This window comes from Beta vulgaris, chromosome 5 (assembly GCF_026745355.1).
Source record: "Beta vulgaris subsp. vulgaris cultivar EL10 chromosome 5, EL10.2, whole genome shotgun sequence".
Taxonomy (NCBI): Eukaryota; Viridiplantae; Streptophyta; class Magnoliopsida; order Caryophyllales; family Amaranthaceae; genus Beta; species Beta vulgaris.
Window position 1 is genome coordinate 1,121,560 of NC_079206.1, and position 11,665 is coordinate 1,133,224.

At 32.0% G+C, this 11,665-nt stretch overlaps 2 protein-coding genes across 2 annotated transcripts; both read right to left on the reverse strand.

The window, feature by feature from the left end:
• Positions 1-1,453: 1,453 nt before the first annotated feature.
• Positions 1,454-2,213, reverse strand: LOC125497648 (cysteine-rich receptor-like protein kinase 8). Its single transcript, XM_048645258.2, has 2 exons — positions 2,066-2,213; positions 1,454-1,853 (listed from the first exon to the last, which is right to left on the reverse strand). Exons 1-2 carry the CDS (start codon positions 2,210-2,212, stop codon positions 1,515-1,517), a joined length of 486 nt encoding a protein of 161 aa, XP_048501215.1. The 5' UTR covers position 2,213; the 3' UTR covers positions 1,454-1,514.
• Positions 2,214-2,318: 105 nt separating this feature from the next.
• LOC104892119 (cysteine-rich receptor-like protein kinase 17) lies at positions 2,319-11,422 on the reverse strand. Its single transcript, XM_048645696.1, has 8 exons — positions 10,931-11,422; positions 7,828-7,914; positions 7,404-7,454; positions 7,186-7,311; positions 6,341-6,439; positions 3,842-4,002; positions 2,866-3,076; positions 2,319-2,574 (listed from the first exon to the last, which is right to left on the reverse strand). The coding sequence occupies exons 1-8, from the start codon at positions 11,247-11,249 to the stop codon at positions 2,336-2,338; spliced, it is 1,293 nt and encodes a 430-aa protein (XP_048501653.1). The 5' UTR covers positions 11,250-11,422; the 3' UTR covers positions 2,319-2,335.
• Positions 11,423-11,665: the final 243 nt, after the last annotated feature.

Here is an 11,665-nt window from a genome sequence, read left to right on the forward strand (position 1 = left end):
AATTGTTTTATGTCGAAGAGAACAGACCCTTAGTCCTATTCCCCACTATATGGAACATTGGAGAGTTGATAAAATCATAAAAATGGCCAATGGGAAGTTGACTGTTTGAGCTTCATCCTCCCCTTTACATCATTAATTTAATCAAAGCGTCGCCTTTGCCTCATGATGAAATAGATCAATTTGCTTGGGGTCCTAGAGGTTCTGGAAAGTTAGACATAAAAAGTGCTTATAGAATAGCTTATCCACCTAAAAACTTATTCTCCTCAAGAGGTATTATCTGGAATAGAATTTGCAAATTTAATTTACCTATAAAAATACAAGATGTTATTGTGGCATCTAGGTCATGAAATACTTCCAGTCGGTAAAACTCTTGCTAGGAAAATTAAAAATATCAATCCAGTTTGTTCTCGTTGCTCGGATTTAATGGAATACCACCTTCACTTATTCTGGGATTGTAATTCCACAAGAGTGCTTTGGACTATGATCTTCTACAACAATATAAAAACGGCAAAAAATAATTTGCCGTTACAAACTGATTGCGAGAATCTTGGAAAATTGATCCAAAAAAATTACAGCAGATGATAAAACAAGCCACTTGTGTAGTTTGTCATTCTTTTAGCCCATTTCTCAACACAATTAAAAGGAACACGATGGTATATAAACAAGGTCATATTTTTATCCTTTCCATGTGGGACTTGGGTATTTTACGAATAAAAGCAAACAAGGCGAGATCACGAGTTTTCTTTAGAGCCAAGCTTGCCTAAGCAGCACTTAAAATGTAATAGCTTGGCTCAATTAGCTGCATTATGGTAATATGGCATTTTGTTGAGATCCCACAAACAGCACATATGCATGACACATATGTATGTAAGTATTGTTCCACATTGAACATGAGGAGAGTTTTAAAAAACTTAATAAGCTTGAGGAGTTACTCTTTTGATTACCAATTGGCTTTAGAACAAAATGTTTTTTTTGGATTTGCAAGTGAGAATTTTTGCAAAGTAAAAGTTGCTAGGTCCATACAAATCTGGTACTTATTAGTCCACCTTCCGATTTGGGCTGGTACATGTCGATTATCTCTACAAAACATGGTGGTTCTTTGTTGTGTATATGCTCACAGAAAAAAGTTTCTATGAGACAATTGTATATCCTACTAGCGCAACGGCCCAACCAATTACCTATTACTAAGTACGAATCAAATATATACTAAACCTTGAGAGTAAAAGATAGCTTAGTGGTTATAATATCTCTCCAAATATCAAGAGGTCTTAGAATCGATTTTAACTATTGAAAAGTTGGGATAAAACCCTTTTTTCAGGGTTGTGAAAAAGTTACATTAACTGCAGTCCGCCACAAAACGTAAATAAAATATGCAAATAATGATTTAACCATTTATAATATAGAGAACGGGAAAACTTTACAATTATTAGAAGTTCCCAAAGAAAGAAAAAAAAAAACTTGTTTCATCGCTGCAATTTAATTTTGCTACCCGTAATCCAAGCCAAAGTTCCAACTTAATAGTTTTGAGACCATTGCTTTGAATGTGCATCACTTCGTGTTGTCGTCGATGGCAATGAACTACTAGTGTTGCTTCTTGTTGTTGTCGAGTACTCTGAACCGCTGCTGTACAAGTATGCAGGGGGTTGAAGCATTGAAGGTGCAGTAGAAGCATCAGAACTTGAGTTGAGCATGTGAATTATTGTCGTCATTGTTGGTCTCTTGGTAACATCCTCTTGTACGCACAATAAACCCAGATTTACGCATTTCATAACTTCGTCATTTGAACAAGAATCTCTCATCAATGTTGCATCCATGAGCTCAAAACTCTTTCCTTCCAAATGACATTTCCAAGCCTGAAACATTATAACACATTGATCAATAATTGAGGAATAGTACTAGTTAAGAATTATTTACAGCTTATGTAGTAAAATCTTAAGAGATGCTAATAAGTTATGAGGTGAAACTAATGATTTTAGATTTATGAGTAGATGTAATTTCTTAGATATAGATTGACTACAAAAGTTAAATGTAACATGTTTTTTGGGGATGGAGAGAGTATACTCACATAACACAAAAGGTTTTCGCCTGCTTCAGAATGATACACGAAACCAGTGGCTCTCCGACCACTTACAATTTCCAAGACTATAACTCCAAAACCATATACATCCGATTTAACGGAGAACTGTCCATGAAGTAAATACTCAGGAGACATGTATCCACTGTTGTAATTCATGAGAAGAAAACAGGAAAAAACAAAAGTTAGAGATGCGTCTTAAATTGACCATATAGTTAACTCCTATATAGTATATAACTGTAAATTTCGAGAATCGACTTACTAAGTACCAACGACCCGACTTGTATCAATATGTGTCTGTTCTAGGTCACATATCCTAGCCATTCCAAAATCTGCAATTTTTGGATTCATGTCCGCATCTAGCAAGACATTCGCAGCTTTTAGATCACGATGGATAATTCTAACAGGGGAATCTTCATGAAGGTAAAGCATTCCTCGAGCAATGCCTTTTATGATATTATAGCGTATCGACCAAGTCAATTGTGCTTGTTTCTGAGAATCTATGCCACAAATCATATAAGTTCCAAGAGAACCATGTTAGGAATAATTTGACACGAACACTACGCCTATATATTCCAACACATTTCATATACGCATTTTAACCTTCTTCTATTATACGTCATCTCCTCTTTTACTTGCAAAATTAAAATATGACACAAATATTTATGAGCAAAGTGTGATAGAAAGATTTAAAAAATGACTCCCAACTTCTTTAAATGGGAAATGTTGCATGTATTAATGTTCAAAATTGTCACGTACAAGTAAAAATGGTAAAAATTGCAAGACATTACCAAATAGGAAGTAGTCCAGGCTCTTGTTGGGCACAAATTCGTAAACTAGTAGCTTCTCATCGTTCGCTACACAAAATCCTACTAGCTTGACCAGATTTCTATGTTGAAGCTTTGCTAACAATACTACCTCATTCTTGAATTCTTTATCACCTTGGCTAGAGCTGTTTGATAGCCTTTTCACGGCTATTTCGGTGCCATCCACTAACACACCCTAATTGAAAAAATAACCCACGGTATTTGGAAATTAGTTACTTCGATCTCATAATACTTGTTCCATTCACTAATAGTTGTTCCGTATTTTGTAATATAAGGTCAAAATCTATGAACTTTGAATTTTTTTTTCTTCTCATGATAGGTGTCTAGAAATTATAAAATCTTTTTATTCTTTTCTTATTTATGTTTTTATTATATCATCATGTATAATTTAAATATAAAAATAAAGATATTAGTAATCAATAATATACATGGAAGATTAGTGAAAAATAAATTGTATAACTATCACATGATTCAAATGAGTTAAAGTTCATATGAGAGCAACTTGAATAACCAGGCCTCTATTAGGGGTGAAGTGGCCAAATTTACCCATTATTGTGCTTTATGGGTTTGGGCTTCATGCCTATGCCATAATTATAGTATTTGTCAAATGACCAACTCAACCAAAAAGTGTAAGTTGATGGTTGGAGTAGAGCTGTAGAAGAATAGATTTTTATATATATTTATCACGTCCCTTCACACAAGAGCTCATTGGGATTGAAGTGTGGATGCAACACAGGCTTCGCTCATACCTGGTGTTAAATATTCCACTTAAAAAGGAGGGGTCGATGAGATTTTAACCCATGACGTTTATGTCACATGCCTCTGATACCATGTCAAAGGACCAACTCAACCAAAAGCTTAAACTGATGGTTGGAGTCCCAAGAATAAATTTATGTTCTACCAATATTTGTTCAGGCGAACCAAGAGAAGCTTAGCTTACCTTATAAACAACACCAAATCCACCTCGGCCGATTTTTTGATGGTCAGCGAAGTTGTTAGTGGCTGCCTGGAGTGTTTTTAGTTCATATTGCAAGGATTCAGCGGTCACGAAATCATTCTTTGATATAGGTGATTTAGGCAATTCACCAGATACCGGACCGTCTGCACCATAAGGAATAACAACAAGGTCATCAAGTCTCCCAGTTCGATGTTATTTGTCACACAGATCATGTTGTTTAAACTACTAATATAAAGCAAACAAATGTACGTGCACGTTGAAGGTTATATATATTAGTCTAAACAACCATCGTTAGTTGCTTCATTCTCAGAGGCGGCTAAGGCCATGTGCAGGATGAGCAACTGCACAGGGCCCCCCGAAATATAAGAGGCCTAATTTTATTAGTTGTCCGCCCAAAAAAAATCTAAATCTAATTACAAATATAAAGAGATTAATTTATATTTGGTGTTTTTCTTCTTCTCCTATTCTCCAAAAAGCCTCATTTAGGCCCTGTTTGGCACTAGCGTTTGAGGCAGCGGTTAGCGGTTGGACAAGATTGAAACACTACTTAAGAAAATTATGAGTGTTTGGTAAGGTAGTGGTTGTAGTAGCGGGTAGCAGTTGGAGTAAATTATGAGTAGCGGTTGTGAAACGTTACTACAAGTAACGTTTAAGATTTAGAGGTAGCGGTCTAGCAAATAAACACCAGGAAAAATTGTTAGAAACTACCTATTAACGACACTTTTTTTAAAAAGACTACCTTATATCATGTTTATTTTACAAAACTACCTTATAAGTGAAAAAACTTTAAAAAGCACTACCAAATTCAGAATTTACTAATCATGGTTAACTATTTCCTCCAATTATCACTCTAATATAATATTACTAAAATACCCCTTAATTTACCCCAACCCCTCTTTGTTAATTTCCCTCACAGCAGCGTTTAACTATTGAATACCCCTTAAATCGTTTGCGTAATTTCTTCTCCTAACCTTTTGCTTCACCAATTAATTTTATGAGTAACAAAAGCAGATACAAATTGGGTTTTTGGTCATGAATTGATGTCGTTGATGATGATGAAGAATATGGTTTGATGATGGTGCAAAGCTTACTCTACTAGACACTTTTACTGCTGGTTTGTTTTTGGGATTGACTTTTGAGGAAGAGAATGTGTGATTGTACTTGCCACATGTATATTTGAGAGATAGAGCATCAAGTGATCAAGAAAGTGATGATATCATATTGTAACGTACTGAATTTAGGGGTATTTTCATAATCTTATATTAGAGGGATAATTGGATAGAGTAGTTAACCATAGTTAGTAAATTCTGAATTTGGTAGTGCTTTTTAAAGTTTTTCCACTTATAAGGTAGTTTTGTAAAATAAACATGATATAAGGTAGTTTTTTTAAAAAAAGTGTCTTTAATAGGTAGTTTCTAACAATTTTTCCTAAACACTATATAATAGCATAAAGTAGAATTATTAACCAATATTTTTTATTTTTTTTCCTTTACTATTTATTAATTGTTTTATTTTATGGCAATTCAATGTTTGTTTTACAATAACAGAGATGTAATTTAAATATTTATTTTAACGATAATATATTTTACAAGTATTTTAGTTAAAACTGGTAATATAAATTTTTTGAGGGTTGAATATTTTCTTAGATTTATACATTTCTTTGAGCGGCTAAGAAGTCGTATACTTTTTTTTTGTGTAACTTCTTTGAAAAAATAAATATTGAATATAACTATTGAACGAACATATGAAACTGTTTTAGTTCATTTCATTTAAATGTCATTTATTGTCTTTTACAATTCCAACAACTACTTTTGCCAAACACTTCTAATTAAACAACTAATTTAATCGTTAACTGCTGACAACTACTAGTAGACAGCTAGCAGCTACCCCCAACAGCTACCGCTATTACAGCCGCTAGCAGCTACTAGAACCGCTAGTTTTGCCAAACATGCCCTTATAACTCTTCCGTCTTTCTATTCACCAAAAAATTTAATCTTTATAATTTATTTTAGCACATGACCCCTAATTTTATGAGACGGCCTTGTTCATTCTCATATTAGAATATGTAAATGAATAATATTTACATATTCTAATAGGTTAGGATGACAACCATCAATTCGAGATATACTTTGTATAAATTTATTATTAACCCCTATATATATGATCGATATATAATATTCTAAGATTGAGGAGTTTACATGATCAAACAAAAATCTCTTGTCATGTGTGTCTCATAAATTATGTCACCTTTTGATTATCAGTAAAGAAAAATGTTATGGTCAACAGAGTCCAAAGTCACAAACTAACAATAATGTGGTATATAAAGTCATATAATTAAAGATAGTTTTACAATTCGATAAGTACGTAATCGATCAGCCTAAGTCATATAACCAGTCTAACACATTAAGACCAACAATTGAAAAATAAGTCCCATACAAATAGTATTATAAAAATTATATATGAGTTTAATTGAGATATTACCATTCATAGAATCATTGCTGACATTTGATATTGGAACCACGACATGTGGAGTCAGAGTTGGAGGAGGAGCAACATCATATCGAAGCGCATTTCCATGTACTACACCAGAAAAAACAAAGTCAATGTTTGCATTACATTACACAATTATTGTATTACATAAACCAGTATATGCACAACATAATTTGCCATAATATAAGCTTTGATTATTGTTATCATGGACGGAGCCACTATCACACTATTAATTAGTTTCAATTGAACCCACTTGATATACATGGTGTATATATGTATGATATATGTATAATATATGTGTAATATATATGCAATATAAATATAAATATCTAATATTTGTCGAAATTTGAAGTTTTAGATTTTCAATTGATAATTTATAACTTTATGAAATATATTTGTAGTGTTATATATATATATACTTCAAGCTTAATTTTTTAAGGCAAAAAAAGTATTTATAAACTTGTTTAGATGATTTTGAGAAGTAGTTATATTTATCTTTAAGAGCTAGTTTTAACTTTTAACTAGTTATTAGGCCCGAGCTATGCCCCGGGTAAGAAAAATGTTCATTTATTAATATTGTACTTTGATATGATAACACTAAATAAAACTTGGTCTAGTGGTTAAAACTTTAGTACATGAACTTGAGGTCATGGGATCAAAACTACTTATACTATGCAATTTCTAATTTTTTATTGTACATGGATTACATGAACTAAAACTCCCTAGGGAAAGCGCCACGTGGCACCGTTTCTCGTTTACGCACGCCTTTTAATATATTAGTATAGATTGACTTGAACCCACTCGAATAAATTGCTAATTCCGCCATTGATTATTACCATTATTATGAGTTTTTCCTGCCTTGCGTTTCTTCTTACAAAGGCATAAACCTATGACAAGTGCCACTATCACGATCAGGACCACGACTGCAACAACGACAGCAGGAACAATAATACGAAGATTCCCTGTACAAAAAAGTGTAGTACAATGAGCAAGCGTCAAAGAATTCACGTCCGAAGCTCAGTAACTTTTTCTATACATTCTATTCAAATGTTACCTTTACTTGAGGATGGTGTTGAACCCAGATCATTGGTCTGATGTGACGCAACTGTTTTTTAGGAAGCAAATCAGTAATGCACAATGTCAAAAAATAATTTTACATATTACTATATAGGAAATATCTATGTCGTCCGAACTCTAGTACTGGTATCAACACGTTACTTATCCAAGTATTGGATTCTGCTATTTTGCGAAACTCTTTCATGATTTTGGTATAATTGAAGTGTCAAAATATCCTAACCATGTTGGAGAGTCGAGGATCTGACAATGCTTAAGGTAAAATAAAGAGCCTAAGTAAAATAGGGAAACATTGATTAAGCATGAAGTTATGCAAAAATGAAAACAAGACATTTAGGGGCATGGTAACATTGAAATAGTTACACGATTACAAGTAGTGGAATAAAAGAGTGAGACAACATTACCAGTATTATCAGGTGTAGGGGACATATGCGAGGCAGTAGTGGTGCTTTCTGGTGGCGAGTTTAGACTTTGCGGAGGTGCTTGCACGTCTGACCGAGGGATATGGAGGAAGAAAGACAAATAAAGTTAGTATTGATTTTGTATACCATGATAAATTGATAGTCATATAGCTGATAGATACTCGATTTTACTATACTCCCTCCAATTGGATTTCGGATCACTACAAAAAAAAATCAATTTAGCAACAGTAAAAAATTGTTGGTATTCATGAGAAATTTGTTGCTAACTCGTGTTAGCAACAAATTGGAAACAAAAAATAGTTGTTGCTAAAAGGCTTGTTTCCATATGATTTTAGCTACAAAATCTGAAAGATTTTCGTTGCCACATAGCATCCATTGAAATATTGTTGCCATGTTGGTTTCTATATTTGGCGAATTTGTTGCCAACTCTAGTAACGAGTTATAAATGATTGTTGCGACTTATCGCAATAATTATTAATGTTTTGTTGCTAGACATTAGTAACAAATTATTGATATTGGTTGCTAAAAATAGAAACAAACTTTGAATTGTTATAGAGTTACACTTTGACTAATGCACTCTTCATACAACGTGGGTTAACCTTATATTTTTTGTTAATTGTTTGATAATTTGATAAATACATTTATGCAAATCAATAAAGAGAAGGAGAGCCAGTCCACTTACAATTATTAATGATATTTGCATACTGATACTAATAGAAATTGATAATAGTGTATGAAATTTCTTGATATATAAAGTGGTAGTTTGGCTAATCTTTCTTCGATGTGGGACACATTTTTAGGAAATTGTTATTTCAGCAACAAATAATAAAATATATTGTTTCCAACGATAACAAATCAAATATCTATTTCCATATTTGTTTCTAAATAGCAACATAATGAAAATATGATGTCATCTATCAACAAATCATAAAATTAATTGTTTCTAATGTGATCAACGAATGAAATATTGGTTTTGGTAATTTGTTGCTAAATGGCAACAAATTGGAAATATGATGCCATCTAGTAACAGTTAGTAAAATTAATTGTTCCTAATGTCAACAGAGCTGCAATTGGTTGTCGTAATTTGTTGCTAAATGACAACAAATCGCAAATATGATGCCATCTAACAACAAATAGTAAAATTAATTGTTTCTAATGACAACAAACCAAATATTTGTTGTCGTAGTTTGTTGTTATATGACAACAAATTGAAAATACGATGCTATCTAGCAACAAATAGTAAAACAACTAGTTTCGAATAGCAACAAATCAAAAATATGTTGCTTTTATTTGTTGAAAAATTAGAGTAAAAAACGTCACTTTATAATAGGTAACAAAAAAATAATATATGTTGCTATCTATCAACAATTCAAATTTTTGTTGTCATAATTTGTTTCTATAATGCTCTAATTTTTGTAGTGGATGTTCCACTTTAATTTTCGCACTATTTATATAATCAACTAGTATTTTGGTCCGGATCATACCTCAGGTTAGTTATAATAAACAAATATGTTATTATTCTTGAATTTCAAATTTCAATTTGCTACTTTTCGTTTCTTTTTTCCATTAAGAAATTGAAAAATATACGTCATGATGTGATAAGTAAAAAAAATCTGAAAGGTTTGAGTTTAAAAATAATAGCTTAAAAGAAATTGTGTTAAGAGAATATGACATCAATATTCTCTTGTTAGTTACCTAATAAGAGAGTTAGAGATGTATACACTTGTTTAAGTCTTTTTAGTTAAGTTAATTATTATAAGACTTTATCGTATTTTATTTGAAATATTAGGCAATAAAATTATAGTGTATTAATGGTTAAACTCTTACTTCTAATTTCAAAAGTCACGTGTTTGATACCTTACAGTTACACAATATTTATATTTTTAAAATTGTGGAGTACACATGGACATTAAACATTTGCGTTAAAGTCTGAGGAGAGTGTCATGAGGCACATAGGCTTTCTTGGCACACCTTTTAATATATTTGTATAGATTTTGGCCTTTTATTCATACAATACATATATACATAAATTTTGCTAAGTAAGATGTTTGATTTGTCACATTGTTTATTGTTAAAGTAACAAATTTTATACTTCTTTTCAAAAATTGATAAATGAAGATATTATTAGTCAAAGTTGTACATTAACAAGAGTACAAGTTAAATGAATTTTTTTGAATAAAAACACAAAATTAATTATAAGAAGTCATCTACTCCATAAAATATCTTCAATATTTCCTTTACAGAGTTTCATCTTTACCATATATATGTAATTTCAAAAAAGATGTACCATTTTAAGATTTGACCATTCACAAACCCCATTTTAACTATTTTTTTATTAATATATAATGATAAAGTTATAATGTAATACTTCTTCTATTTTTTAAATTGTACTATTTCGTCTTTGGCACTGTTCATCAACCAACTTTGTTAAGCTATCTCTTATTATTATGTAAGAAGAAACATAGTCAAATGAAGTCATGTTAAATTCGTCTCAATGCAAGGATTCCGAATATCAAGATTTTGTAATTTTTACTTATATGCAATTAGAAATATTATCGTTCAAAGAAGCATCTCGGACTACTCTTGCCAAACGTGAAGAACGAAATGGTGAAATTAAAAAAATAACAGAGGAAGTATGTTACTTGGTTGTTTTACTTTCAATTTATATATTCAACATATCAAATTTTTATAAATTTTATTTAAAAAAATCAAATTTATTGATGGTCATAGACTCATAGTTATGCATTGGCTACCTTAATAATTGTGGTGCAAAGTATGCTATATGAATTAGGTTTTTGTGTGAAGCACTTTTTATGTTGAGAACAACCAGATATTATTAGAGAGTAACTAACTGAGTTAAACGCCTAACTAATTAAGTTAAATTGTTCAATTATGAGAGACAACAACTAATTTAGTAAGTTCCTCCTTCAAAAAAATTTTGAATGTTATAGTGGGTTGACTATCCTAAAAAGTCATGAAGTATGAAAATTTCAAATTATAGTAACATCATAAACAATTGTGCTACAAAATTGATCAATACTACCAAGTTATAGAAAACAATAGCGCAAGACAAATATTACATTACCAGGGCACAATGTGTCATAAGACAAAGTGACTCCACAAAGCAAAAGAAGCTGCGACATGGTATTGGCAAGAGATGCATTTCCATCAAAAATAGACTTGGCGTTGCAAAAACACTCCCTATCATGTTGTATATCTTGCTGAAGAACTGTGCAGCATGACATAGTAGTAGACGTTGCGCTGTTACCGCAATTTGACAACCTCTGCCAACACAACCCTTTCATTGCACCTTGTGCTGATGAAGCCATAAATTGCATCGATAACAATACTACTACCAATCCCACTACCATTGCGGCCACCTTCCTATGCTCGGCAGACTCCATGATCGCCGATCGGCGTTCGTTGCACCGATTATTAAGTATGTTTGTATCGAATATTTTTGCCGGAAAAACAAAGATATGCAATCTTTTACGCAATGATCTCTTATATTGCTAATGAAGGGATTTAAGTATAATTAGCGATTGAATGCATTGATAATTGATTGACTAATTGATCATCTCACAAGGATGTCCCATGTGCATGCCTACGACTGTACGTATAAAATAGCCTAATAGTAAACCAGTTGACTTCACATTTACCTATTATTATTATACAATTTGTTACCATGCCAGCTAAACTTAGACTATTTGAAAAGTGCTCACTACTTCACATGCAGTTCCATTCCATGTATCGAGCTCTGAATTTCGTTTTTTTGGCAAAGCAAATTTTTTTTTCCAAAAAGAATATTGACCGTTCCGGT

What these genes read in the sequence shown, in the direction of transcription:
- LOC104892119 (XM_048645696.1), bottom strand. Translation starts at nt 11,249, where the DNA reads ATGGAGTCTGCCGAGCATAGGAAGGTGGCCGCAATGGTAGTGGGATTG. An exon ending in TTATGACACATTGTGCCCTG is followed by an intron (nt 7,915 to 10,930) that starts GTAATGTAATAT and finishes TCCCTCGGTCAG; the next exon opens with ACGTGCAAGCACCTCCGCAA. An exon ending in CAGCAATGATTCTATGAATG is followed by an intron (nt 4,003 to 6,340) that starts GTAATATCTCAA and finishes CTTATGGTGCAG; the next exon opens with ACGGTCCGGTATCTGGTGAA.
- LOC125497648 (XM_048645258.2), bottom strand. Translation starts at nt 2,212, where the DNA reads ATGTCTCCTGAGTATTTACTTCATGGACAGTTCTCCGTTAAATCGGAT. An exon ending in GCGAAAACCTTTTGTGTTAT is followed by an intron (nt 1,854 to 2,065) that starts GTGAGTATACTC and finishes ATAATGTTTCAG; the next exon opens with GCTTGGAAATGTCATTTGGA.